General features: G+C 37.7%; 1 protein-coding gene across 4 annotated transcripts in view; it reads left to right on the top strand.

The window, feature by feature from the left end:
* The window catches only part of LOC120541009 (rasGAP-activating-like protein 1), a 146593-nt gene that overhangs the window by 92146 nt on the left and 26585 nt on the right, over window positions 1–27862 (top strand). For 3 of the 4 annotated variants that reach the window (XM_039772237.1, XM_039772233.1, XM_039772236.1), the window contains exons 13-16: window positions 4226–4418; window positions 6078–6215; window positions 13299–13443; window positions 26693–26865. In XM_039772237.1, the coding sequence (XP_039628171.1) occupies window positions 4226–4418; window positions 6078–6215; window positions 13299–13443; window positions 26693–26865 (649 nt within the window). The remainder of the gene's footprint in view (window positions 1–4225; window positions 4419–6077; window positions 6216–13298; window positions 13444–26692; window positions 26866–27862) is intronic. The other variant, XM_039772235.1, reaches the window with a different exon arrangement.

The raw sequence follows: 27862 nt of genomic DNA on the forward strand, positions 1-27862 counted from the left end.
TGTGAAAAAAGTTTCCTTGAGGTTTTTGCAAATTTATTAAAAATAAAAAAACTGAGAAAGCACATGTACATAAATATTCACAGCCTTTGCCATGAAGCTCAAAATTGAGCTTAGGTCCTGTTTCCCCTGATCATCCTTAAGATGTTTCTGCAGCTTAATTGGAGTCCACCTGTGGTAAATTCAGTTGACTGGACATGATTTGGAAAGGCACACACCTGTCTATAGAAGGTCCCACAGTTAACAGTTCATGTCAGAGCACAAACCAAGCATGAAGTCAAAGGAATTGCCTGTAGACCTCCGAGACAGGATTGTCTTGAGACACAAATCTGAGGAAGGTTAAAGAAACATTTCTGCTCATTTGAAGGTCCCAAAGAGCACAGTGGCCTCCATCATCCGTAAGTGGAAGAAGTTCGAAACCACCAGGACTCTTCCTCGAGCTGGCCCGCCATCTAAACTGAGCGATCGGGTGAAAAGGGCCTTAGCCCGGGAGGTGACCAAGAACCCGATGGTCACTCTGTCAGAGCTCCAGAGGTCCTCTGTGGAGAGAGGAGAACCTTCCAGAAGGACAACAATCTCTGCAGCAATCCACCAATCAGGCCTGTATGGTAGAGTGGCCAGACGGAAGACACTTTTTAGTAAAAGGCACATGGCAGCCTGCCTGGAGTTTGCCAAAAGGCACCTGAAGGACTCTCGGACCATGAGAAACAAAATTCTCTGGTCTGATGAGACAAAGATTGAACTCTTTGGTGTGAATGCCAGGCGTCACGTTTGTAGGAAACCAGGCACCGCTCATCACCAGGCCAATACCATCCCTACAGTGAAGCATGGTGGTGGCAGCATCATGCTGTGGGGATGTTTTTCAGTGTCAGGAACTGGGAGACTAGTCAGGATAAAGGGAAAGATGAAGGCAGCAATGTACAGAGACATCTTGGATGAAAACCTGCTCCAGAGCGCTCTTGACCTCAGACAGGGGCGACGGTTCATCTTTCAGCAGGACAACGACCCTAAGCACACAGCCAAGATATCAAAGGAGTGGCTTCAAGACAACTCTGTGAATGTTCTTGAGTGGCCCAGCCAGAGCCCAGACTTGAATCTGATTGAACATCTCTGGAGAGATTTGAAAATGGCTGTGCACCGACGCTTCCCATCCAACCTGATGGAGCTTGAGAGGTGCTGCAAAGAGGAATGGGCGAAACTGGCCAAGGGTAGGTGTGCCAAGCTTGTGGCATCATATTCAAAAAGACTTGAGGCTGTAATTGCTGCCAAAAGGTGCATCGACAAAGTATTGAGCAAAGGCTGTGAATACTTATGTACATGGGATTTCTCAGTTTTTTTATTGTTAATAAATTTGCAAAAATCTCAAGTAAACTTTTTTTATGTTGTCATTATGGGGTGTTGTGTGTAGAATTTTGAGGAAAAAAATTAATTTAATCCATTTTGGAATAAGGCTGTAACATAACAAAATGTGGAAAAAGTGATGCGCTGTGAATACTTTCCGGATGCACTGTATGTATGTATGTATGTATGTATATATATATATATATATATATATATATATATATATATATATATATATATATATATATAAAAATATAGAACACTATAATAATGTAATGTATATTCTACAAAGACTTATGGAGTCTCATAATTTTATTTAGTGCTAATAAAAATGAAGGGGTAATAATCTCTAGCACGATTTGTTATCATTCGTATTATTAATATTCTTGAAGTCATGATATATATTCCATTTGAACTTGCAGAACACCACTTTTCTTAATGTACATCAAATGCTAATTAGAATTGGTGATAGAACAAAAACTCAAATAGTTTCTCAAATCTAGCATATATTTCATGTGGCTGTTACACTACATACATTCTTTTAATAGCAGTCTGTTAACAAATACTTTAATGACTGTGAAATCAAGTTGGAGGCAATTAGTGATACGGGATATGATGATACTGGTGGGCAACGGCTGCAGAAGAAATAAACTTAAATGGTCACAATATTCCTGACATCTGCTGTTTCCAAATCCTTTTAGCAGTTATTTCAGGACCTTAATAAATCTGACAACTAGGGATCTCACTGCCCTAAAACATAGGTCTCTTAGCTGCATCAATGGTTTATAAATTAAATTTCATTGTCAGATGTCCTTTCTACTGCCTAGTAAGGTGATAACCTTAGTGCCTCACCTGGTTTGGCTTTAAACCTATTTGAAGTGGGGAAAGTAAATATAACAGATAAAAGGCAATTTGAAAAAATACAGTACAGTGAGATTAACTGCTAAATCTGAACTACAACTGTGTGAGTGGCTTCACACCCAATGCTACATCTTGTTGCTCTGTATCCAGGAATACGCTATGGCGACTGTATATGCAACAATATAATGAATAAGAAGGTTCAGGAAATGGATGGATAAAAAATTTTAACACAGATTTATAGCTACTAGAAAGTGTTGGTGTCATATAGGAAAATGTTTGTCAGATACTGTATAAATATGAGCCCAAGAGCATAATGCACATTCTTCTTTATGTGCCATATATAAGCTTGTGAAAAGTTTAAGCACTGTAAATTATATATTGGTCTGTGATTTTTCCTCAGAATTCAGACACTGTTCCTTTGCTGTTGAGCAACCTGACACTCTCCCAAAGTGCGTTTACATAACAGCTGAGTAAACGAGTTAAAATCAGATGAATTGTGTGACTTAAATGTCAAAAGAGCATAATTTCTTTGAATATCAAGCATGATTAATAATAGCAGTGAATGACAAAGTGTACATTCAGAGTCCTCAGAGTCTCCATTATCCAGATGTTAAAAAGGTCAAATATGAGGACTCCCAGAATATGGGTGCAATGCTGATTGTATAAAGAAACTATGTACTTGACATAGGGCAATGGCTTTTTCCTAAAGTACTTTCAGATGTTATATTTTCAGAGAGATGTAAGAAGAAGTAGGACACAGATGTGTTAATTTACTTGATATCTTTAGTGTCCCTTTAGTATAGTGTCCCTCCAACTGGGGATGATTGAAAATTTGTTATAATTTTTAATCATGCCAAGGTTTAAAATGATTTCTTGGTTAGTAACCTTTCAACATGATTTCTGCTTATTAATAAGCAAAGTTTAGAAAAGGCATATTCCATCAGCTATGTGTGGCCATTTTAAGTATTTGACATCTTGTGTGAATGACTGAACAATATAATAAACTGGAATCCTATGAACAGTTTTTTCTTGCCTGCACCCATTGCAGCTAGGATAAGATAAGATAAAGCTTCCTTCAACCCCACAAAGAGAAAAAAATCATGTTCACAAAAAGGATGGTTGGAGGTCTTGTTCTGTAACGTACTACTTGGATTATGTGGTAGTTTTTGTCTTTATTAAGCTTTCACCCACTGTAGATCATTTTTTTCTAATAATATAGCAGGCTAATGCAGAATTGTATGTTGATTTATAGGACTGAGCCATTCATGGGCTTTTTAATAGCTCTTGGCATTCTTTTGCCCTTGAATCCAATGCAATAAAAAGCTAACACTTACCTGTCTCTTACAATCTGCCTTCTTCTTTCACAGCACCATAAGCAAGAAACTACATTAATGCTTTAAGAAAGTAATGGAAATGATTAATGCATCATAATTCTTCTTAATTGTACCTTTGCTTGCTTCATAAAAGCCTTGTGGTAGAGTGCTCAGGAAAGGACTGTTTTTTTGTGAAATCAAGACTGATGAAAAGTATAGTGATGGGAGTAAAAAGAATTGAATGAATTTTAATCTAAACTTAAAATATTTGAATAAAAAACAAAATATAATATTAATATAAATGTTTAAATTATTAAAATGGAATATGAAATATATAAAAATACTTAAAAGTAAAGTGACTTGTCATTCTTCTTTCCATTTTCTATCCTGTTGGCATTGTTTGCATGATATCAATCAACCCTGAGTGGGATGCTCATCCATGGCAAAGTAACTCTCACTCATACTGTGCTGCTTTCAGAGTCACCAATCTGAGGCAGGGAAAGCCCATGTGAGCATGTGGAGAACGTACAGACTTCTGACAGACAGAGATACAGTATAAGGCTGGGTCTCAGTCTCAGGCTCTGATGCTGTAAACCAGAAGTGCTGTCTACTGCACAACTGTGCTGCTCCCAGATATGCACCAGTGCTTAAACACTATATGTAGCAGTACATATGTGAAAAAAGTTATTTTTGAGCGTGTCTTATTTTTACAGGCGGATATCTTTTAAGGGGTCAGTCTCTGAGGAGGAAGTACGAGAAAGCAGCTTGGAGCTGTTGCACATGTATTTGTCTGACACCATGGACTCCATTGTAAACTCTGTTCCTCAGTGTCCCCCGGTTATGAGGGTGGCCTTCAAGCAGCTGCACAAGAGAGTAGAGGAGCAGTTTCCTGAACCCGAAAATGAGGTTGGTTGGTTAGATATAATTTATGACATTGAAAGTGTGGATTCATTCACACTTGACCCTTTAGTTATGTCAAGAAAAACTAGCTGAAACCTGTACGGATTATGTACCATGAGATGAGGTCTGATTCCCCAGTCGTGTTTCATCTTCAGTGCTTGCAGATATGGATGATGTCTTTCATGAGTGGACACTGTGAAGGACAGCCGGTCCCATGCCCGGCAGGGACACCCCCGCTGCTTATGTTCCGGGGAGCCACCATGGGCAGTCCAGTACCTCCCCCTGGATGCTTGGTGGCAGCCTCCATGGCTGACGGTGATTCCCCAACCACCCGCAGGTTTCCATGGGAGATGGAGTCCTCCAAAGCCTAGTTGGGGGCTCGGATGGCCGCTAGGGGGAGCTGCATGGACTCAGCAGTCTGGCTGGACGAATCTTCAGCCCCACCTGGTGGTACAATTAGGACCAGGTGGTCAAGAACCTGGAACACTTCCGGGTGGGTTATAAAAAGGGCCAGCCACCACCACTCAGGGAGCCAGGGTCGGGAGGAGGAGGACTACGCTTGTGGAGGAGTGGTGGTAAAGGAAGAAAAGTGTGTTGTGCTATAGTGTTTGTGCTTTGGGACTGTGTTTGGGCTGTGTGGCACGGGGAAGACGTGTCCCACAGCTGAAGAAAAATAAAAGTCTTTGTACTTTTTATACATGCCTCTGTGTCTATCTGTGTCGGGTCAGGCGCCTATATAGCGCCTTTGTTACAACACACATGAGCTTTAGGTTATGAACAGATTCAGCATTTTTGTCCTTATATTATGCTGAAGCTGGGAGCTCACTTATACTCATAGACAAGCAAATGTTATGGGCAGCTTCACACAACATTGACAAAGCACCTTAAATATGAGGCCTTTAATATGAAATGATCCCATTAACTGCTTAGACCTTTCACAAACTGACACATTTTTTGTTCCTCTCGTGTCTCCATGTATTTCTATTAACCCTGTAACCTCTAATTAGTTTCCCAAAGTGTAAGTGGAGTGATTTTTTTTTTCTTTTCTTTTAATCCATCTCTGCCAATTTAACAGTTGGAACGTAAATACCATCAACTCTCCAGGGTCAATATACTATTTTGCTTTTTCTCCTTTGGTCTTTGAAACTGGATGAAGAAAGATGGAGAAATACAACAAGAAAGAGGCATAGATCAAAGGTAGCCTCTTGAAAAAATGAAAAATGCATATCGCCTGGGCTGCCAAATCCTGCCATTTTTCTCAAAGTGCCTTTGTAGTACACAAACCCCACTGAAAGTGTTGATCATATTAGCTCTTTCTCGAACAGACTTAATTAAATTCACAAATGCAGGGTTGATTGCATCATATGCTTTCATAGTTTTAAAGTGCCCAGTCTATGAGATTTATCAAAGCATGTTAAATGGCAATGTGGCTTTAGGTGTAAAAACAATATTAAAGTAAAGGAAATTTTACATAAAGGTGGAATTTCCATTTAACATGTTCAATGAAGGATGTTTGCTGATAATGAGCTCCTTTTTGAATGAAACTGGTTTGCCAGCAATTTGAAAAAAAAAGGAAAAAATAATATATAGTATAAAAATGTGTAACATCAACTTCTCCTATTGGTACTTTATTCTACCTCACTAATCTGATTTCATCTGTTACAGGATGTGAAGTACCTGGCCATCAGCGGCTTTCTCTTCCTGCGTTTTTTTGCTCCAGCCATTCTTACGCCGAAGTTGTTTAATCTACGGGATAACCATGCAGACACCCGGACAAGTCGAACCTTACTGTTACTCGCCAAGGTATCTCGATCAGGGATGAATGTAAAGTAAAGATCTAATTTTCGTTTGAATTTCAGTACCATATGCAAACAGTACATTAAAATTACTTGTCTTTCTTGGTAGCATGTATGAGAAATTTAACAGCATTCAGTGTGTAAACTACAATTAACCCTTTTCATACTTATTTTTTTCTTCTGGGAGGTGTCATCAACAAGTAGCTGTCACCCAGTTATCCAAAACAATGATGTAATCAAAAAACAAGAGGTTCTGAAATGTGTGCTCAGATTCGAAACAAAACATACTTGCCAGAGTTTCAACAGCTTTCCCACTGATGAAACATTATGAAAATAGGTCCATGCAATCAGAGGAGATAAAGGACCATTTTTAATATAATATAGCAGCCTTTATGTTTGTAGGCAGCACATCTGATGAATACATACAGTTTACTTGCTGTCTTAAGACTGATGCTGTGCCTTTTTTACTGGAACAACTTTGACGTTGTACTGACAAAGGAACATTTTGTGAAACTGGAATACTCAGTTAATGTTTGAGAAACTGTGCTGATGGAAAACAGCATAGTAAGTCTTCCTTCTTTTTCACCTGACCATGCAATGGGATCTCTTCCCAGTTAGTATACAATTTACCATAGCCACAATGTGAAAAAAATGACTTTTTTGATTAACAATATGTGTAATTCACACAATAAGTGTAAATGCTGTATGTACTAACGTTTTACACTCAAAACTTAACTGGCATTCAACAAACATGAAAAAAATTTTCCAAGAAATGCAAAGAAAACTGGCCAAATGCAGTTAATATGTAAGATTATAGCTAATAACCCATGTCTGTTTTGTGTTACAATACAGTGACATCTGTTAAAACATTGACCCAACATTAAATATAAAAAAATAGTTTAGCTCTGCGGTGGGTTGGCACCCTGCCCAGGATTGGTTCCTGCCTTGTGCCCTGTGTTGGCTGGGATTGGCTCCAGCAGACCCCCGTGACCCTGTGTTCGGATTCAGCTGGTTGGAAAATGGATGGATGGATAGTTTAGCTGAAACTATTAAAATAAAAGTTAACAAACTTAACTTTGTAATTATAAAGTAATATCTCCAAAAATAGGCTTTTTCTGTTTTTGATGCTTTTTTTTTGTGTAGTGCTTTTCAGCTACACTTTTTATATTGCAAAAATCGATTGTTAAAAGTGAAAGTAGAGAAGTGAAGTAAAATAATCCAATACTGACTGACTAACAGCAATTATACTTACCATGCGTTACTTCCAAGTTTTGTGAAAGGGCTAATTATTAAAAAGAAATCTGACATTGTACAGGAAAAGGTGGTGTATGGTACAAAAATGACATTCAGCATTCTTGGCAATATTACATTGTCATAAGACAAAATTGCACTGGATGCAGTGAACAACAAAGCTTAGATCTGAAGATCTGGTTTTTAAAGTTATATTTCACATGACAATACAAACTGTTATCCATTATGGATATTTCACCAGTTAGGTTGTCGTTTTGCTTAGCATGCTTGAAGAATGCTGCTTAGAGTTCATCCCACATTGTTGTAATACAGGAATTATCATGTTCCTTTGAAGATTTGGGTTTTAAGTGGATTTTGAGTGGCTGCTTTTACCCATGAAATGTGTACATCCTCCCCCGCCCCCATAAGGACTGCAAAATAGGCTAATGCAAGCAGTTTGGAAATATGCTGCTGTGCCCAGATGTATGCTAAACAATACATGCTGGTGTATAGCCTCAGATGTCGCCTGGAAGCTTTAGCTTGATAAAAAGGTTTGGCTTTCATATGTAGAGTAGAAATTAAAAAAAAAATATATATATATATATATATATATATATATATATATATGTGTGTGTGTGTGTGTATGTGTGTGTGTTTGTGTGTGTGTGTGTGTGGCTTCAAAATCAGATGAAGCAGAATAGAAAGGCCAAAACCTGAGCATTTAATAGGAAATGGGAACAGTGAGGAGTTGCTTATGAATGCTGTCAGAGAACATTATCATAAAGCAATCTGTAGTATTTAATGTATTTAATAGGGACTAAATACAGAATTTCTGTCTTTCATTCACAACAAATTCTACAAATGTGTGAAACCCATCTGAAAAAACATTTTCATTATTTTAATTAGATTTATGAACAAGAATGCAGTGCAGAGGTGTTCAAAAGTACTTCCATTCAGGAAGAACAATCCATCATTATTTCACAGTTTTTACATTTTTTCTTGCTGGCAGTCTTTTTTTGAACAGAATGTGAAGTGTTTCTTGAGCACTTTCTAGAACTGTAAAAGGTCAAAGTTCATGTGAAAAGACAGTTTCCCTTTTCCCCTTGGTTATTCATAAAATGTACCAAATATGAAAATAGAGGATTCTAAAAGGTTACACAAATCTTTCTATTATAACTATAAGTAAAATAGAAGAGGATCAACAAATAAGTATCAAGTACAAAGGAAAAGTAGAAAACAAATTATCTTTGCCCCTGTGGTCCTTCCAAGACAAATTAGTGATCCTAATTAACCCTTGGACTGCCTATGCACGTACAGTAGCTACAATATGTTAGAAAATCCATAGACATTTATTCTCTGTCCAACATTGATAAACCGTAGCGAAGAGTAGTTCAAGAGGATACAGAGTCTATCTTCTTGTAAGCCAGTCTTGTGTTCTTAAAGTCTGAGCTCATTTTATGGTACTTCAATAAAAATTTAATATTTATATAATATTTATATAACAAAAACATTTATATTATATATTTATGGACATATCATTTATGGTATATACAACTGAAATTGGTGTACTAAAAACACTACAGTTCTCATAATATTGAAAAAATAATCATTTGTTTCTGTTAATTCATCTTTAATATTTTATCACTGACTTTGGTCTCCTTTGATTTAATTTACTGATATTCTATTTTCCAGCTAGTCTTTTTCTTTCTAATCATATAATCTTAACATTTCACATTGTAGCATGGCTTCTTAGGTTAAAAAGTGCTTATGTGCTTTATGTCATTACATTGTGAAGATTTATAAATTTAGTGACACTGATCAATTTATTCCATTTTGCCCCTTCCACAGACAAACAAAAACACACATGCCAAAAAAGTAATATCATTAGCAGATTGCTTTGTCCAAGTAAAAAAAAGTGTGTCGCTTATGGATTTATTAATTTTATATCATGGGTGGCAGAAGTAAAATTAAAATACTTAAATCAGAACTGTTCCTCTGGATGAACAGTATTGGATTAGTCTAACCAGGAACTGTAGTTAAGAAAGTAAAATAATTAATATAAGAAGTCCTAACCAAAATAAGTATCTTTTGTTATTTTAGAATGATTCAGACATCCCTTTATTTTTTTTACTTGACAATAAGTACGAGCATTCCCTGCAAATCTTCCTAAAAAATTAAAAAAACAAAACATGGTGTCTGATACAGTACGTCATCAATTGATACATGCACAGTGACTGTGTGGGCAAGCATCCATGGAAACAAGGAATATGAAAAGAGAGTGACATCATGAAAAAAGCAACAGAAAAAATGAAAACTCTAACTTTCATGGAAATAACACATTAAAAAAATAATCATAAAGGAACATAAAGTATTTATAACCTGTCAGCTACCCTGACAACTAAATTGTTAGATCTGATGCCTAAACACTTATAAGGCTACTTTACATTGGTTGCCTGTTTTTTGCCAGATATACTCTCCTAAAATCTAAAAACACGTGTTTGTCATCATTACTTACATTATTTGGAAATCTGAATGAAAGAGGAATTTTTTTTAACATATACAGATGCTTTGTTACTCCCCAGTCACTGTATTGCTCTCTACTGCTGTGTTGCCCGTTAAGTTAAAGTCACCTAGCCAGCCTAATGGAAAACCATGGAGGTGCTAGGTTTTTTTTTTAACCCTTTTCTCTTTTCACAATATAGAATATATTAAACTTAGGCAAATTTAATCAAGCTGCTTGGCTCACTGTGGGAGTGTGACTTGTGTGTAAATACAAAGGCATACAGGGCAACAATTTAAATACATTCATACAAAGCTCATTGATGAGTGAAGAGGCGGCCAAGGCTGTGGGCGTTTTGTAAGGTTTTTTTAGCAATGCACACGCAGACAGATGTGTGTTTCGTTTCTAATCAAAGAATTTTTTTTTAGCACACAATGAGATTCATATCATTTGCATAGATGCGGCGTGTTGTACTGAGAGCAGATAAAAGCAGATTTGTTCGGTTATAGTTGTACTTGTTTCTTTATATAAGAGAAATGGCAATAATAGTTCAGGTATCATTCACAATTAATTCCTTCTTCACCCCACCTGCTCTTTCAAATTAATTTCACATGAGTCTGCAGTGTAAGAGAGCAGCTATTGATTTAATGTAGAAGGCCACATTGAAGGGAGTGGCAGTCCATGTAAGAAGTACATTGACTGCTATCCTTTGAAAATGTCTTTGAGCTAAATGATGTATTAGCATTATTAGAGCAGCTCTCTTTAATGTAAGTATCCTAATAAAGTAACAACAACAACATTTATTTATATAGCACATTTTCATACAAAAAAATGTAGCTCAAAGTGCTTTACATAATGAAGAATAGAAAAATAAAAGACACAGTAAGATAATAAAATAAGTCAACATTAATTAACATAGAATAAATGTAAGGTCCGATGCAGTCTGCTACCACAAAGAAACAGAAGAGAGAGGAGGGGTTAGTACGGATTTTAGAGCCACCATGAATAGTTATTATAATGAATTGAACATACAGAGTATCAGGATTAAATTAAAGTGAAGTTATGAGAAGGCCATGTTAAAGTAATGTGTTTTCAGCAGTGTTTTAAAGTGCTCCACCTTATTAACCTGGCGAATTCCTACTGGCAGGCTATTCCAGATTTTAGGTGCATAACAGCAGAAGGTCGCCTCACCACTTCTTTTAAGTTTTGCTTTTGGAATTCTAAGGAGACACTCATTTGAGGATCTAAGGTTACGATTTGTAATATAAGGTGTCAGACATTCCGATATATACTGTAAGATGGAGCGAGATTATTTGAGGCTTTATAAACCATAAGCAGAAATTTAAAGTCAGTTCTGAAAGACACAGGTAACCATGTTTTTTTCAGCTTCTAAGTATAATGTTAGAGCATAATATGGTGACCTCCTTGAGTAGCCCTATTACAAATAAGTAAATTAAAGCCAAATTGCCATTTCAGTTGAATAAGGTTCAGAAAAGTTGTAGAACAACTTATGGATACAGGCAGTGATTTTTGTCAATGGTTTTTGTCTATTCAGATGTGATTTTCACACAGCTGGGTATTATTTTCATGGCGCATGAAGTAGTGTTAGTGAATCAAGCACACCAATAACAACTTGCAGTCATAGAACTGAACTAAACAATAAACATAAAAAACTCTAGACGTACTTGACAGGCTGTGAAGAGCTCAGTTCAGCAGGCTGCATATTGTTTAAGTGGAAGGAGCACATTTGAGCAAGCCAAAGATTGTTCTTCAGGTCAAATGACAAAGAATGCCAGAAAATTAAAGAAAAATTAGCAGACATAGGGACTTAGTATCTGCAATATAATTTTGTCATACTGTAGCTGTCTCAGGGCTATGACGAGGGAACAGTGATTCAGGCAGGTGGTTGTTGGTTACATCCTGAGGTATCTGAACATAAATTACTGTATATATATTCTTAGGATGTGGAGAAATGGAAAATTTTAAATCAGATTCGAGTTACTCAAAACAGAAGAGTGCAGGTGTTCATGTCTGCTTGAGTGCAGCAGGAGTAGAGTCAAGGGACAGATTAATGTTGTCTGTGATAATAAGGAAATCTCAGCAAAGGAAAATGTGAGAAGGTGGGTGGTTAGAGGATCCACAGAGCAGGTAGCCAGTATGTGGAAAGTGAGAACGACTGCAGGTGAATTGACTTGCTCAGGGTCACTCATCTGTGATGGAGATTCAACAGGCAACTTTTTGTAATTAACCACTTTCTGCCTGCCTGCCTTCCTTCCTTCCTACAACATACAATACAGTATTTGAAGAAAAGACAAGAGAAAGTAATTTTAAGCACTTAACCTGGAATTGGTTCAACACATGAAGCTCAATAAAATCACAAAACAATGCATCAGGCGTCATGGATAAAACTAAACTAGGCATGGGGGATGGCACATACTACAAATGAGCCTTTGAGTGGGTCTTCAGTCAAAGTAGATCTGAACATGGAATAGGACGTCATCCTCATTAAGACAGTATTCAACTGTGTTTGTAGCACTTGTGGCATGCTCTGGTTTCTCCACATGCTTTGTTATGTGACAACGACAGAAACTTTGTTTTGTTTTGTCTTTTATTTCTGTAAAATGGTGTTTGCATTCAGCAACATTTTAATTGGTCTTGAGCAGGATTTTGGTTTGCCCATTTTCTGGCTTCTCCATAAATCATACAGTTCATAGTTTTGCTTTTGAGTTTTATAACTTCCTCCCAAGGCAGTAATAGTGTAATAATTTTTTGCTTAATTTATAAATTGCCTATTTGGCATAACTCCTGTTTTTTTTTTTTTTTTTAATAAACAAAGTCTGTTAAAGTGATCCAAGAAGAAAATAGTAGTACACAGAAAAATAATGCAGCAAACCTTGCTGATAAAAGCTGAGGCATTGAGAAAGATGTCATGTCGAACTGTATATACTGTAGCCAGATGATATTATACTCTATATCTTGAAGGAGTGGGATCAAAAAATCATGATAAAGCGTAACAGCTTATTACTGATCTTAGATTTCATACTGGTTGACTTTCTGGTGGTTTTCATTTGTACATACATTGAGTCACATTTACCTTATATTTTAAGTGTGAGCAATGCACCAACCAGTCAAGGGAGTTGAAATTTGATTCTGAGTATTTTTCTTTGAATATGTGTTTTACGTATGTGTAGATGTAATAATGCTCTGGTACATTAAAGGTTACTTATTCCTGAGGGCAGGTTGTTGTTTCTAGGTATAACTAGCTGCCTTAACAGGTGGTTTACTTTTTTTTTTTTTTTTGCTCTTCTTGCCTACGGGCTTCTTTCAATTATTTCTCCTCTTTCATTTTTTTATTGCCAGGCTGTGCAGAGCATTGGTAACCTTGGTTTACAGCTTGGACATGGTAAGGAGCAGTGGATGGCACCTCTGCATCCTTTCATCCTTCAGAGTGTTGGTTGTGTGAAAGACTTCCTCGACAAGCTTATTGACATTGACAGTGATAGTGGTAAGTGGATAACTGCATTTTATCATGCAGGGAAAATCTCCAAAAGAACATGAACATTTCCTTTTCCCTGATCTGCCTAGTCATGGCTGCAGCACAGTTTCTGTATGTAGTAGAGGGTCTCTGATCCAGGATGCGGTAAGGCTCAGTCTCCCTTTTGAATTTGATGTACTCTGTTAATTTCTATTTTGTTTTAGTGCTGCGATGTAGATTGTTAGATTTAACTTTGGCCCTTCAAATAATTTTTTTTCAACCACGTTTTCAATTTTAATTTTTGTTATTTATATTATTTGTGAAGTGATGTTATGTGTAATGTTTTGTGAATTTGGTTCATTTGACCAGAGTTTATAGATTTGCCATTGAGGTTGTCCTTATTTGAGGACAGCATTGAGTTCTGCATGGCTATGTACAGATATGATTCAAGTGTATCATCTACAGGCAGGTCCAGAAGTCATTGTCTTCATGATATCAAGAGGTGGAGGGTGAAATAGCATCAGCTAGTTCTCCTACTTTTTCCATTTTTCTTCCTGAGTAGCATAAATGTTTGGAGAAGAATACCAGTAGGTAAAATAGCCATAGACTACAGTATATCAGGAAGTATTTTTTTTTCTGTAGATATGGATATCCTCCACATAAATATAAGGCAGCATATCATGTAAACAGATTGTTTGATATAACAAAATAATTGTATGACTTCTCTAAAGGGTTAAGGTTGACCTTGTTGTCTACATTGGTCACTTTTAAGTCCTAACTTCTTTTTCCTTTTTGAGTGTAACATATTGAATGGCAGTGTAAAAATTCAACACCAAATATGTAGAGAAATAGTATTGGCAAGTAATAATACCAAGCAGTTCCTTACCTAAACTTCATTTGCCAGTCTGAATCACTGTATCTCTTAAAGAAACCCAGATCAATTTATTTCTGTAGTAAAAATGCCTTAATATTGAGTATCTGTATCTTGAGACTGCCACAACTGTTGTCTGTTGAAAGTCATACTAACAGGGCCATGTTCTCAGTTAATTGACTGGCTGGCAAGGAGCCCTGCCTGGATCTGCTCTTTGTAAAGCTGCCAAGGTAATATAGAAATCCTCACAAAGCAGCCTGTAAAATATTAAACATGGGTAAAGAGCTGATATCAATTTGAAGAGGCTAAAGTATGCTGCTCAAGTGCTGGACATTAATCCCTGAATGGAGACTTTCAGCTCTTCTATTGATTAAAATAGACAAATTTCATATTGCTTAACCACTTGTATATGCACTTGGGGGGAAAACATCTTACAATTTTTGAAAACTAATCTAAGTATAGCGGATGAATACAATTTCTAACATGTCATTTTTGATATGGCTTTTCACAGTATTGTCTCTACTCACAGTAAGTAGTGAAATCTGTACATTTTCTTTAGTTATCAAGTGCCTGCCTTCATTTAGGCTTGCCAGAGATACAGGTTAGGCTCTCTATTGTCTAGTAAGCTGGGAAGGATACCCTTTTTCTATATTGCCACATATTGTTTTTCTGTGTGCCTCCAGTGCAGCCCTATTTAGTGTATATTTCCCAAGACAATACTTTATGTGTAAGATTGTGTGTGTATGTGTATGGTAACAGAGTGCTACTTAGATACCAAATGCCAAGCAATGAATAAAACCAGCGAAATCAGCCATTGGCTTATGGAATTCACTTAAGCAGAGGAAGGATAATGAAAAGTGCTATCCAAATTAACCAAAAATAAATGGAATTTAAAACATTTGTGCCTTGCTGTGGCCAACTAAAATCCAACTTTGTTTTTTCCATTGACATATTTTCTTCAATTGCCAGAGCAGTCATTGTTGCTCTTCTTTCTTTGCATTTTTTAGTTCCTGTTGCATTGTAGTACCTAATGGTACATATTTTACCTGGGGACATACCCTGCTTCCAACTTTAGTACTGGAATGTCCCCGACTGATTGATGGGCAGTAAAATGGAAAGGACCAGGGAGGGACAAGCACATCAGATTTATAGTGCAAAAACCCCAGCATCATTTCTACTATACACCATCACCCAACAAATGTATTTTTCACACTCTATTGCTTAAAACCAACACTTACAGTAACTTTGGTCTTGTGTCATTTCTTTACCTGCAAGATTTCTAGCTAGGCCTGACTGCTTCATTCTGTCTAGGTTTATATATGGTTATATCCATCAGCCAGCCCCATAACAGTTTAGTATTTCCAGTTTGTTTTTAGTGTATTTGAGCTTTGGGGTGCTTCTGTGGTTAGTCATCATCTTTTCCATATTTTTTTGTAGCGGGTATTTTCATAATCCTGTTCTCCATTAGTACATCTTTATAATACAATTGGTAGTATTCCTGTTTTTTTGACAAACATGCTGACTGATTTCCTCGCCATGTATGTTTCTTATCACTTTCCATTGTCTTCATTTTTATTGCATTCCTTTCTTCTCTGTAAACACATTATATATTGCAATTTCTTTGGTTTTTCAATTTTTACCAAAAATATTTTATCTTGTTCCTTGAACTTTCCTATATTTCCGTAATACTCAAACCTTGCATTTCTTTTTTGGATACTTATAATCTTTTATTTTCCACATTTTATATTGTGATCATTGTGATAGTTTTCTAGCAACAATTGGCAAGAACTTTATGATTAGCAGTATAATTCTTTTTTAAGGGTTGCAGTGGGTAGAGTCAGTACCATCCATATCAGATAAAACAACCCTGGACCAGGCAAAAGCCTATAAACATTTCCACATGTGCACAGACCCTCACATTGGCATGTGGCCAATTTAGAATCACTTCTTTCAGCAAATATCTATGTTTTGAGATGTGGTAGGGAAACTATGCAGTTTCTGGGAGAACATTCAAATTCCACACACACACCACTGGGGTTGCATATACTGATTCTGGATTTATGAAACAGCAGCTTCAGTAATAGTATTTTCTTTTTGTGAGCATAGCTCTTTTCCTTCCCCACACTCACCTTTTTGATTTCATGACTTTCCTTTTAGTACGTTTGGGATCTTTCCTCTTCCTAACAAATGGCTGTAATGACTTGTATGCAAATGGTAGCACTCAGTTTTAAAGAATAAATATGATTGTGTACTGTGGTCTAAAGTTTGTTTGGCCCATATTTGAAAGGCTGCTGGCATCCTCTCAGAGAAAGTACACCAAGAGACATAAACACTTAACTGGAATAAAGGTGAAATTAATCAAATCTTGTTATTTAACAGAGTGCCTTTGATGGTGCCCAGACTAGAATATTGCAGATGCAAATTAGCTTTTGTGAAGAGAGAGGGAGAGCAAGAAAAAGGGAGACCGCTTTCGATAAACTTGAGTGCCAAAGCAAATGAGAGAAATGAGAAGAGCTGCACAAAGTCATTTCATTGAAATGGTCTGCTGATGAACACTGATACTATCATTCTAAATACCTTACTGAGCAAAAGAGTGGAGTTGAACAAAATGCTAGACATAAAAATATATAACATAATGAAAAGTTAAGTTACAGAGAATGTGAATATTTTAAAAACTTTTAAAAATATTAAGTTTTTTAAATTGCTAGAGGTGAGACATGGCTCGGCATAGATTCCCTAGAGCCATTTTAATATAGAAAGTAGTGCATTATTTATTCATAATAACTTAATTTTTCATTGGAAAGAGTTTTGTTTTAGTAAATTAAGGGAATTGCAATGTGATTCAATAAAAGTGCAGTACATGGCTAAACAATACAGTACTTGGTTCATTTGCAACTACCTAGCCTACTGCAACTTAACTTTACTAGAAGAATGAAAGAAGTAATTTCTAATAATAATTAAAATAAAAACTAAAGATAGCAAAATTGCATGTTAACTACTCAGAGTGTCAGAAAGTTAACTGACTTTTTAAGTACTTTTCACTTACATACACCAACCACAACAATAAAAACAACAGAGCTGTTGGACTGAAATGAATAGGCATCTGCATGCTGTCTGCGTGGCAGACAAATAGTCTTGCCTCTTACTGTAGAATTTAGAAAAGTTTGGAATTGTATTAAGTATAGAACAGGGCTTATATAAAACCATAAGGTATTTTGTTCTGTACAAATTATTGCAAACAAGTCAAAAAATAGGAACAGTTGTACTGAACATTTAGGCTTGTGTAAGTCATTTTAGATTAAAGTCTACTCTTAGTCAATAAATATTGCACACAGATGATGAAAAGATGTTATGTCGTATTGATTGACAATAATGTTTCTGCCTATGATGTGCTATTTCTTAACTCAAATTTGTCTTTAAAGAATCAAATATTACTTTACCAGGTTGTCTTAAGTCTGTTATGCACACATAATTTGACAATATACTAACTTCGAAATGTTTTATCCATAATGTTGTATTTTAGTTAAAATTAAGCAAATCCAAATTTCTTTTAACATTTTTTCTTTCAGCCCAAAATTAGTCTCTTAACTTAGAATTAGTAAAATAAGAGTTTTATAGACAAGAAATCCACCACTACATGCAGGATTAGAACCTGGCAGTAATCTCACATTGGATGCAGTATCAAAGAAACAGAATATTTCTCTAGACAGATAATATCTGGTCCCAGGTGTGGTTTTGCAGTATTTCACATCTCGGCTTCTAATATATAACATCTTGGGCATTAGGGGCCTACACTCTCTAATTGTGTACTCCCACTTTTTCTGTCTCTGAATCTATACACCTTGGTGACTAGTTCACTTGCCCTTTATCTTCCCCTTTTACCCTTATTTTATTTTGCCCTGTGTCATGCCCATAGTCAGGAGTCAGAAGTTGGCTGTGGTCAGCATCTAACTATATCTGCAAGTACAAATTTCACTATACTGCTGCTACTACTGCTCCTGCTCTTCCTTTATTTTACAGATTGCCCTTGCCCTCTCCTCTTAGTTATTACAAAGAGAGTTATAATAGCAATCACAGTAAAATAAAATATATCTTAAATCAATAGGCAGAAGCAGAATTCAAAAAAGGCCGTCACAATGTCAAAAAAGCACAAGGAGCTTAGAACTGAGTAGAAAAGAGATGCAATCAGTCTTTATTTCTCTTTCCTCTTCCATCATGTGACTGCCATCTGATTAGTCTTGTATGGCCCTGATAGAGAGGCCAAAGGCAATTTTCAGCTAAAAGAAATAGCTGGGAGGAGGGGCTCCAGACATCTTTTAGCATCAGGTGGTCTATGATTTATATCTACATAACAGGTTTTATACCTAAGGCAATTGTGTACTTGATACCATTGTTTGAGACTGAGCACTGAGATCATCATTCACTTCCTTGAGTCAAAGGAACCATAACATACAATTTGTGCAGAAAACTAGAATGAAGTAGGACTAGATATAAATAATTTGGAATATCTTCATAAGAACAAAATAAAGTTGTAGTTGTCAAACAAGTAATATTACATGAGAGGGTAACACAGGACTCCCAACAGTGTGAAAACACAGAGGACCAAACTTCTACTCGTGTGAAAGTAAACATCTCCCCTTAATAACATGGTAACAAGAGCTGATGCTTTGCAAATTAGAAAACTGATAACTGAAAATGAAATGGGAATAATGTAGAACAATGTGGCAATGGCTAAGGATTTTGCCAAATCCCAAATCTACTCTTCTCCATTTAAAGACTGACCTACCTTTATTACCATCACATGTTTCAAGATAACAACAGTGGATGGAATGCAATAGAGCAACCAGAAGTGAATTTGGTGTTGAGTGTCTTTGTCAAAGTATTGCCTACTAAATTGAGAATACCCTTCTTCAGAGTCTGATCTCATGAGACAGTAATAGATGCTGATGTCCAGCAAGTATTAACTTTTTTCTTTGAGAGATTTTTTTTGTTTGCCAAAATACACTTTTCATGGTCTATTATTCTTGTTATCCTGATTTTTTGTTACTTGGCCTTCATATAGTGGAGTTGTATATGATGAGTGTGTTTATATGTAAATTTGAATGCATACAGGGGGAGAATTTCATCTTAAATGGGTCTGCATGTTTTAGGCCACTTTTGTTGTTTTGTGTCTGTCAGGATTTGACTGTGTGAATGCAATCATTCTAAGACAAATCACTCAAGCCAAAGGAAATTTGGCATTGTAATTGGCAGTGTAATGTACCAGAAGCCTATTCATTTTTCGTAAAACTGCTCAAAAAGATTGTCTTTATAGGGAAAATTATACTACATTTTATTGCATACATTGGCTTGCAAAATTTCACTGTTAAAATCACAGCTTTATATAGCTGTGTGTTTATAGGAGCTGCACCAATTCTAAATATTTTTTTTTATTATTATTGAAGTAGCACTGGTGTTCCCAGAAGGAGGTGTTTCATCTCGCAGAGCACCCTGGATATCATCGAGTGGAGTTGCAGCACACAGCTCAATGGCAACTCTGGTCTTTACTGGGAACTGAGAAGGATGGTTGTGAGGGCTCTGAGGGCAGATAAAGAGGCGTTTGTTAGAGGAATCTGTGAGCAAGTGACACACCATCTGTGGTCTAGTGACCCTCATCCTGCTTACAGAGGAATCAAAGCATTACGCACATCTGAATCTGTTTCTCAGAGTGTTGCAGTCAGGGCAGCTGATGGAACGGTCCTTACGGATGACACTGTAGTTATGACCCGCTGGGCTGGCTACTTTGAGCAGTTGTTCAAAGCTGATCCTACGGCTAGAACGTTGGATATCTCTGGGTCCACGGTTCTTGAGGTTGATCCTCCAATTAGCTGTGAACCACCCAATCTCTCTGAGATTGCACAGGTGGTAAACCAGCTGAGGAGTGGAAGGGCTACAGGGATCTGTGGTATCCGGGGTGAACTTCTCCAGGCTGGTGGTAAGGCTGTCCTCCTGGCATTGCAAACAATCTTTGCTTTCATTTGGGAGACTGGCATCATCCCAAATGACTGGAAAGGAGGAGTTGTCATCCCTGTCTGGAAAGGGAAGGGCGATTGCCTGAATTGCAGCAACTACAGGGGGATAACACTGCTCTTGGTGCCAGGTAAGCTTCTTGCTAGGGTCGTCCTCAATAGGATCCGTGATCACTTGCTCACCTACCAGCGACCGGAACAGTCTGGTTTCACGCCTGAGAAGTCTACCATCGACCGCGTCCTGGTACTGAGGGTTCTCATGGAGCGCAAACGTGAATATTGGCAGAGTTTCTTTGCAGCCTTTGTCTGTTTTTGCAAAGCATTCGACTCATTTGATCGAGCTGCCCTGTGGAACATCCTGAGGGTTCGCAGGATCCCCTCGAGGTTGCTGTATATCATGGCATTCCCGATATCAATGCAAAAGGACGAAGTTCCTGGTGCTTCTTGTCTTGCTATATGTTTTTGAGACATGGATGCTATCCAGTGACCTGAGACGAAGAATGGACTCCTTTGGTACTATGTCTCTCCGGAAAATCCTTGGGTATCATTGGTTTGACTTCGTGTCGAATGAGCGGTTCCTCATGGAGTCCCGAATGAGGTATATTACCTGCATTGTGCGGGAGCGTCAGTTACGGCACTACGGCCATGTGGTGCGTTTGCCCGAGGGTGATCCGTCTCATAATCCCCTCATTGTTGGGGTCCCAAGTGGCTGGACCAGGCCAAGGGGTCGTCCGCGTAACAACTGGCTGCGGCGGATGGAGGGTCATTTCCAGAGGGTAGGACTGGACCGTGCCAACTAGGATCCCGAGTTGTTTCACTGTGTAGTGGGTGCGGCAACGCACTGTACCAGTGCATGCTCCCCAAATTGATTTGACTTGACTTGACATGTAGTAGTAACACAGACAATGAAATTGAAAAATCAAGAAGTGTGGTTTTAACAATCTTAGCTGTCATTCTGACTTGTTGTCCTTATGTTGTTCAGGTTTAAAAAATTTTGGGTAGGTTGGCTGTAGCTTTAGAGGCTGATGGAAAAGAACTTTGTACTCCAGTTGTGTGTTTTTTTTTTTTGTTTTTTTTTTTGCTAATTGAACTTCTATTTAGCCTCAGGCAATAAATGATTAACATAACTTAGGAGATCTTTGTCATGCAACTTTTGTTAAGGTGCAAAATAACATTGATCTAGACTGGAGTTGACTCTTGGAAGGAATTCTAATTATTGACAAAATGATCCATAGTAAATTGATTGCAAATAGTCTTTGTAAAGCACACTGCTTTTGTGCCTCTTGGCCAAGTGGCATCACATTAGAGGTACTATGTGTTACTGCCGTTTGCATATTCTATTGCCTGCAAAATGTTTTCACTTTTTTAGGAAACATGTTTGACTTATTTTGTAGCTGCTTGTGGACAGCATCCACACATTGATTACTAAAACTAGTGTAAAAATCAGTACTCTTTGGTTCACAGATAAGCAGATAGTTATTTATACGAATAAAGGCTATTAGTAATTGTCAAAATGCATGAATGATACCAAGAAACCGAATATGCTGAACATGATATCTGACCACAGGTGATTTTAAGGGCTGGTTTGACCATCAGCATAATTTATAGGATTGCAGGAATTAGTTCTCCATGAGAGCTGCCGTTAACAGCCAGGCAGACTTTTTGCTAGAACTAATTCAAAAAGGCACTGCTTATTGAAAATATTTAAAATGAAATTTTGCTGACTGACCAATTGAGCTTATAAAGATGGGTACCCTTTGTCCCTTTTGGAACCTGGCCTGCTGCATTTAGACTTTCAAAACTGCTTTATCTAATATGTTCATGTGCAGTGGGAATTTTCTTAGTTTGTTTCTTACATCACACTTTCTCACGTTGTTTTGTTCATTGGTCATAGAAGCAGGAAACCAGTGTTGCCATTTCTGTTAAAGCAATTGATTTTTGTATTATAGGTTAAAGTGAAGTGAGAGTTGAGCATTGTATCACAACCTTTTGGATGCAGCTAGAAAAGTTATACCCTGCTGGGAGGGCATTCACATGAAATTTTCTTTAAGATGACTCAAGATGCTCTGTTAGCCTTGTGTAGCATGTGCATTGTAATGCTTACTTGTTCAGCCATATTTGATTTTAGAGTACAGTTGATAATACATAAAATCATTAGTAGACATTAGTGAAGAACAGCTAATGCCGGGGACATTCTTAAGCTTATTGGAGGCTCTAAGTGGTTTAACCTATCACCAACATTATATTTTATATATTTCACCATAACTGTTTGGACGGGGCCCACCTAGAAACATATTGGACAGAGGGTTAAAAAAAAGTCCTGCTTATTTAAATCCTTAAATTCTGCTTATCAAGGTTGGCATTGACACAGGTTCCTGTAGTCGTGAAGTCAACCAGGTTTAACTTTCTAAAATGTACATGGCTTGGTTGCAGAATATGTTTTTGTTATTGGTGTGAAAACTTGAAGCCTGACTACGGAAAGGAGAGCAGGTAATTGTTCAGGTGCTTTGAGCTCTGTAATAGACCCCGAACCTTGTTGTGTCAATGATCAAAGTTTATCCCATCAATTGATGGTAACTGAGTCTCTTTGGGAGGACTGCACTAACATCTGTACTTCTGCTGGTTAGGGCCTTTTCATTGGTCTTACTTTAAAAGCTTGTCACAGTGGTTTTGCAGATTCCCACTTCCTTAGCTATCTCAGAAAGTGATGATGCAGATAAGCCTTAGGTTCGAGTTTATTATCAAGTGCCTATAGTGCACTGAAATTATTACCTGCATGTCTCAACAGTGGATAACGCAAACACAGACAATCAATACATCATTATCAGGAAATTTACATCAGACGATATACACAACAAACATGCAGTTGTCAGTACAGGATGCTGTTGACAGTAAAAACTGTCCCTGTATCTGATTGTAACATTGTTGAACGTTTCTGCTGGAGAACCATTAGCAGTGATCAGTGTGTGTCTCTCACTCTGTCCAGATGTCCATAGTGTTCTCTGTGGTTTTACTGTTGCTTTGGGTCAAGTCTGCTAGCTGAAGGCCAATATTCTGTATAATCTGTGTTAAAAGCAGTATCTCTTAATTGTCAATGAACAAAGTAGTTCACATTTTGCACATTCCAAGGTAGGAAGATACTTAATCTGAAAAATAAATATTCTTAGTGAATCTTGACTTTCTATGTATAGTCTTATCTGTCTTTCAGTTAAGATTGTAGACAGGGGTTATGGACTCTGTCATAAAGACCTACTTCATAGTCCTTTTTTGATACTAGCTGTCTTTATGTCAAGCTTTTTCTTGTTTCTTATGTTCACAGTAAGAGGAAGCTTTCCCCTTTTTATATGGATGTTTAACACAGACTGGAGGTCACTAGTGATGAAATGCTAAATCTTTTTCATGGTAGCTTAAGAGAAAGTTCAGAGATACAAGAGAAGAGAGTCATAGTGGCTACATTCACTGAGGCTGTAGGCATGAATCCAAAGATGAGAGGACTGCTGCTTTCAGAATTTCATTCAACCTGCCGTACCAGATGCTTACTGAGCTGTCAAGTTCTTCTGGCCGGAGTGACCTGTGGTGAGCTTATGACATAGTGTAAAATGAAGCTGCTTGTTTAAGAGGACTGTCATACAAAAGTACTTCTCGTAAGTGCTCAACAGGCTGAGAATGTCCTACAAAGAGTTAAAAGTGAATAGCAACCCCTGTGAGAGCCAGTAGATAAAGTTTGAATATGTTTTGAATTGAGCAAGAGTCAGCCAAAGTAGCCCCCGCACTGTGAGCCACCTTTCTGAGTGATCATTTGCATCTGTGATGAAGTGGGCCTCAAAGGAGGCACTCCTTTACAATGATTTGACATTCAGAGGCCAACTGACTTATCCTAGGTTTGGTACTGACATGTTTATTGACTGTCAATCCAGTCTGTAATGTGCCAGTCCAAGTTGGAAATCTAATGGCCATTTAGTCACCCTGTGGATCAGCACTGAGGGTGCCTCAATTAGAAGGCCTCTGCTGGACTCCACTAGTTAGTGTTGAAGCAAACTCTAAAAGAGAATGGTAAACCTCATGGTAAATTCAGGGGTCATGGTTTTAATGGAATGGTTGTTATTGTCACGTAGTCAATTTGGTGGTCTAAAATTAAGTGGATTCTAAACAGAAAAGTGTAGTTCACATACTCAGTACTGAAGTGGACTCTAAAAGAGGTTTGTAAGCCAAATACTCACTTCAGGGGTCAATACTATGTGGTAAGTAGCCCTATGGTCAGCACTAGAGTATATCAGAACAATACAGTATATTTTCATAGATGGTACATAATGATAAGGTCACTTCTTTAGGTGGACTATAGAAGACTGTAGGTAACGTGGTCAGTGATGTGGCCATATCATTAGGGGTTTAGTGGGTTTATAGTCACTTGGTTCTGTTTGTAAATTGAAATATGGTGAAAGGCCATTATCCATGTAACTAGCATTAGAGTGGGCTGTTGTGGATGGCTGCTGTGTGTGGTTGATTGTTACTGCCCTTGAGATCTCTAATTCTTTGAACTTTTTCAGAAGGCAATCAATCAAATGTTTGGTTCAGAGGTCTCTGGGATGTGTGACACAGGAGGATGACTACCAAACCTTTTGTCCAGTATTGTAGTAACAATCTCCTAGAACTTTGTGGTGGGACTCCTGTAAGGCTCATGGCCAAATTGTCATTGTGGAGGCCAGTATCTATGTGCATTGTTTCCTGTGTTTAGACAGTCACATCTTTAATTTCTCAACTTGCTTCATTTTTGAAATACTGTATATCGGGGTTGAGTAGTCACATGGGTAAACATTTAACTCACCAGCCAGCAAAATTATTTACTTTTTTCTACTCTGCAGATTAGCTGTCTGTAGACAACAGAGTATCTTTATCTATTTTAATCCCGGAAACAGGAGTGTTGACCTTTCTTAAGAGCCACAGATATGATGCTTTTAATTGAACAACAGCACCCCTTTGTGGAATATAAGATTTGAAGTTTTTTTAGTGAAGGTGATGAAATGGTATTCCTTCATACTTTACACAAAAATTGTTGTACATTCTAATTACCAGATTTTTATAATTGACAGCAGTGCATTATTAAGATTTTCATGTTCATGCTGTACTAGCAGAGACTTCAATAACATTTCTTTGTCATCACGATATGCTACCATCATCTGATCCCCTCACCACTCCTAATGAGCATGTGAGCTACAGCTCAATATGCTTTTCAGCACCCATACATCACTACAAACAAACAGATATAATTTAAGCCATTAAATATCAGCCTGCTCACTGTGTCCTTTAAAATGTTTTTAGCACAAATGATGGAAACAAACACAATCTGTGAGAATAACCACTGAAATAGCACCATGACAGGTGTTAAAGAATACTCCTAAAGCTACTTCATGGCTCATCTTTAATGATTTGCCAATTCAAAGTCAAGCCTGTGGAGGTGCCTTTTATTCCTTAAAATCATGTCCCATATGCTTATTGTAAAGGAAAGTGGCTCATTAGTGTTGGCGGTAAGACAGTGTCCTGTAAGGTACAGGCTGATTGTTTTAAGGTGGTACAGCATGAGGAGAAACAAGAAACTGAAAGTCATCAAATCGGTGAAAAACACAGGAGACAGGAAAGAGATGAGATAAACAGAGGTGTGTGCTGCAGTTCAAGTTGGCCAGGCTGGATCAAGCTGGTTCTTTCCAAGGATATTCCAGACTACTCCAGTAGGCTTCTATGTTACAGTCTGATGTCTGTCAAGAAGAGGTTAGTGAAAAGGGCATTGTGGGATTCATTTGCATTTTGTTGCAGGAGCATGCAGATAGAAACCGAAATCATCCAGCCTGATGATCCCTGCTACCAAATTTTGGTCTATAGCAGGTCAGCTTTCATTTCCAATCGGGTATATTCCTGTTTGCTCTTGTCTGATTCTCTATGGATTTCTTACTGCAGATTTGAGGTGCTGATCAGTTGATATCAACTACACAGTGATATTGTCTACTGACAGTGGTGCCAGCTGTTCACTGGAGTAACTGACTTGTTAAGTCTTCCTTATATAGAGTGTTTATAGTACATAACATCCCAGAGTTCACCACTTGTCGTATCTATTGTATAGTTTGATAGTGTCATTACTGAGCAGGGAAAGTGACCTACAAGGTGCTACACAGGAGGAAGTCTGGAGTTGAATTGTAATTCTGCCTACCAGTCAAGACAGAGAAGGCCGTACAGGTAGCCTGTGTGTAGTATAAAGCAGTAGCAGACTGTGTTGGTGTTCCTTTGCTGCAACTGTCTCCTATAATATGGCAGGCATCTCCTTCATACAGGAAATACCTTCATTGCTTAGATTATGTGTAGCTGGAAAATCTTTTGCACACATATTCTCTCCACTCTTTCCACACAGTAGCTGAAGCCCATCACCGTGCTGTCTTCCTTCCTTCTGTGACAGTCAAAGAAGGCTACCTGCAAAAGCACAAAGCTGAGGGACAACAGCTGCTGCCTCGCTTTGCTTTCAAGAAGCGCTACTTCTGGCTCAGTAGCGAGACATTGTCCTATGCCAAGTCACCTGAGTGGCAGGTAAGCAATTGAAGAAATGCTGGGTTTCCCTCTTTTCCCCTTGGTGAAGGTCCAGTGTCAATCTGAAAGTTGTACAAAATCGTATCCACCAACTTGTGAAAGGCACCTGCAACCCATTGCACATAGAAGTGTAAGACCGTTTTTGCATGTGGTCACCTGCATAGTTATGAATCGGGCCTGCATTAAGGCTGAATTGAAAAGGCCTCTTGTTTTTTCATTGAATATCTGTTAAGACTTGTGCTTTAGTTCCAAGGTTTTCATTGTGAATGGAGTGCAGTCTGTGTTTGCATGAGAGTCTTATACATACATACTGTAGATAAAAGCACAAGTAAACATTAACAGCGTCCCATTTTTTGGATTTCATTTAATGTGTAGCAGAGGTCTACCTCTCTTGTTGTGCTGTGTTTGTTTCCCTGCATCTTCTCTGACATTATTTGAATGCTTTCTGTGGTTTACATGCACTCAAAGGAACCACTGCACGAGTTATATTTCGTTTTGGGATTTCTTTGTCAATGCCTTCTTAATCTTTTGTTGACTTCCTGCAGTTGCACATTTTCTTCTGCTTGTGTTAGCCCAATGACCCTTAGGAATTTCTTTTTGGAATGATAATCTGCAATTTTGCAGAGGGTGTGAAGAGGAGTTGTTTAGAATGAATTTCCATGTGTGAATGGAGGGCTAAATGGTTTTGAGGATTGCAGCAGTCTCTGGCCTAAAAGACACCATTTTATAGTTAACAGCCACTGCAGGAATGCTATCGATAGCCATGGTGTGCTGGTTTATTGCTGGCCTTGTTGACAGATATGGCTCTCCAGAATGGATGACAAAGCAGATACTGTGATACCATGATGAAGACTAGAATTATATAGAGCATAGTTTTAGATTAGAAAGGAGTGTATAGAGTTAATTATTTGTAAGTAAATTAGTAGTATGTTCTGGGTTCTACTGACACCTTATGTGAAATGTGAATATAAAATTTGTTTGTGGAGAACAGGATATT

This window comes from Polypterus senegalus, chromosome 12, assembly GCF_016835505.1.
Source record: "Polypterus senegalus isolate Bchr_013 chromosome 12, ASM1683550v1, whole genome shotgun sequence".
NCBI lineage: Eukaryota > Metazoa > Chordata > Cladistia > Polypteriformes > Polypteridae > Polypterus > Polypterus senegalus.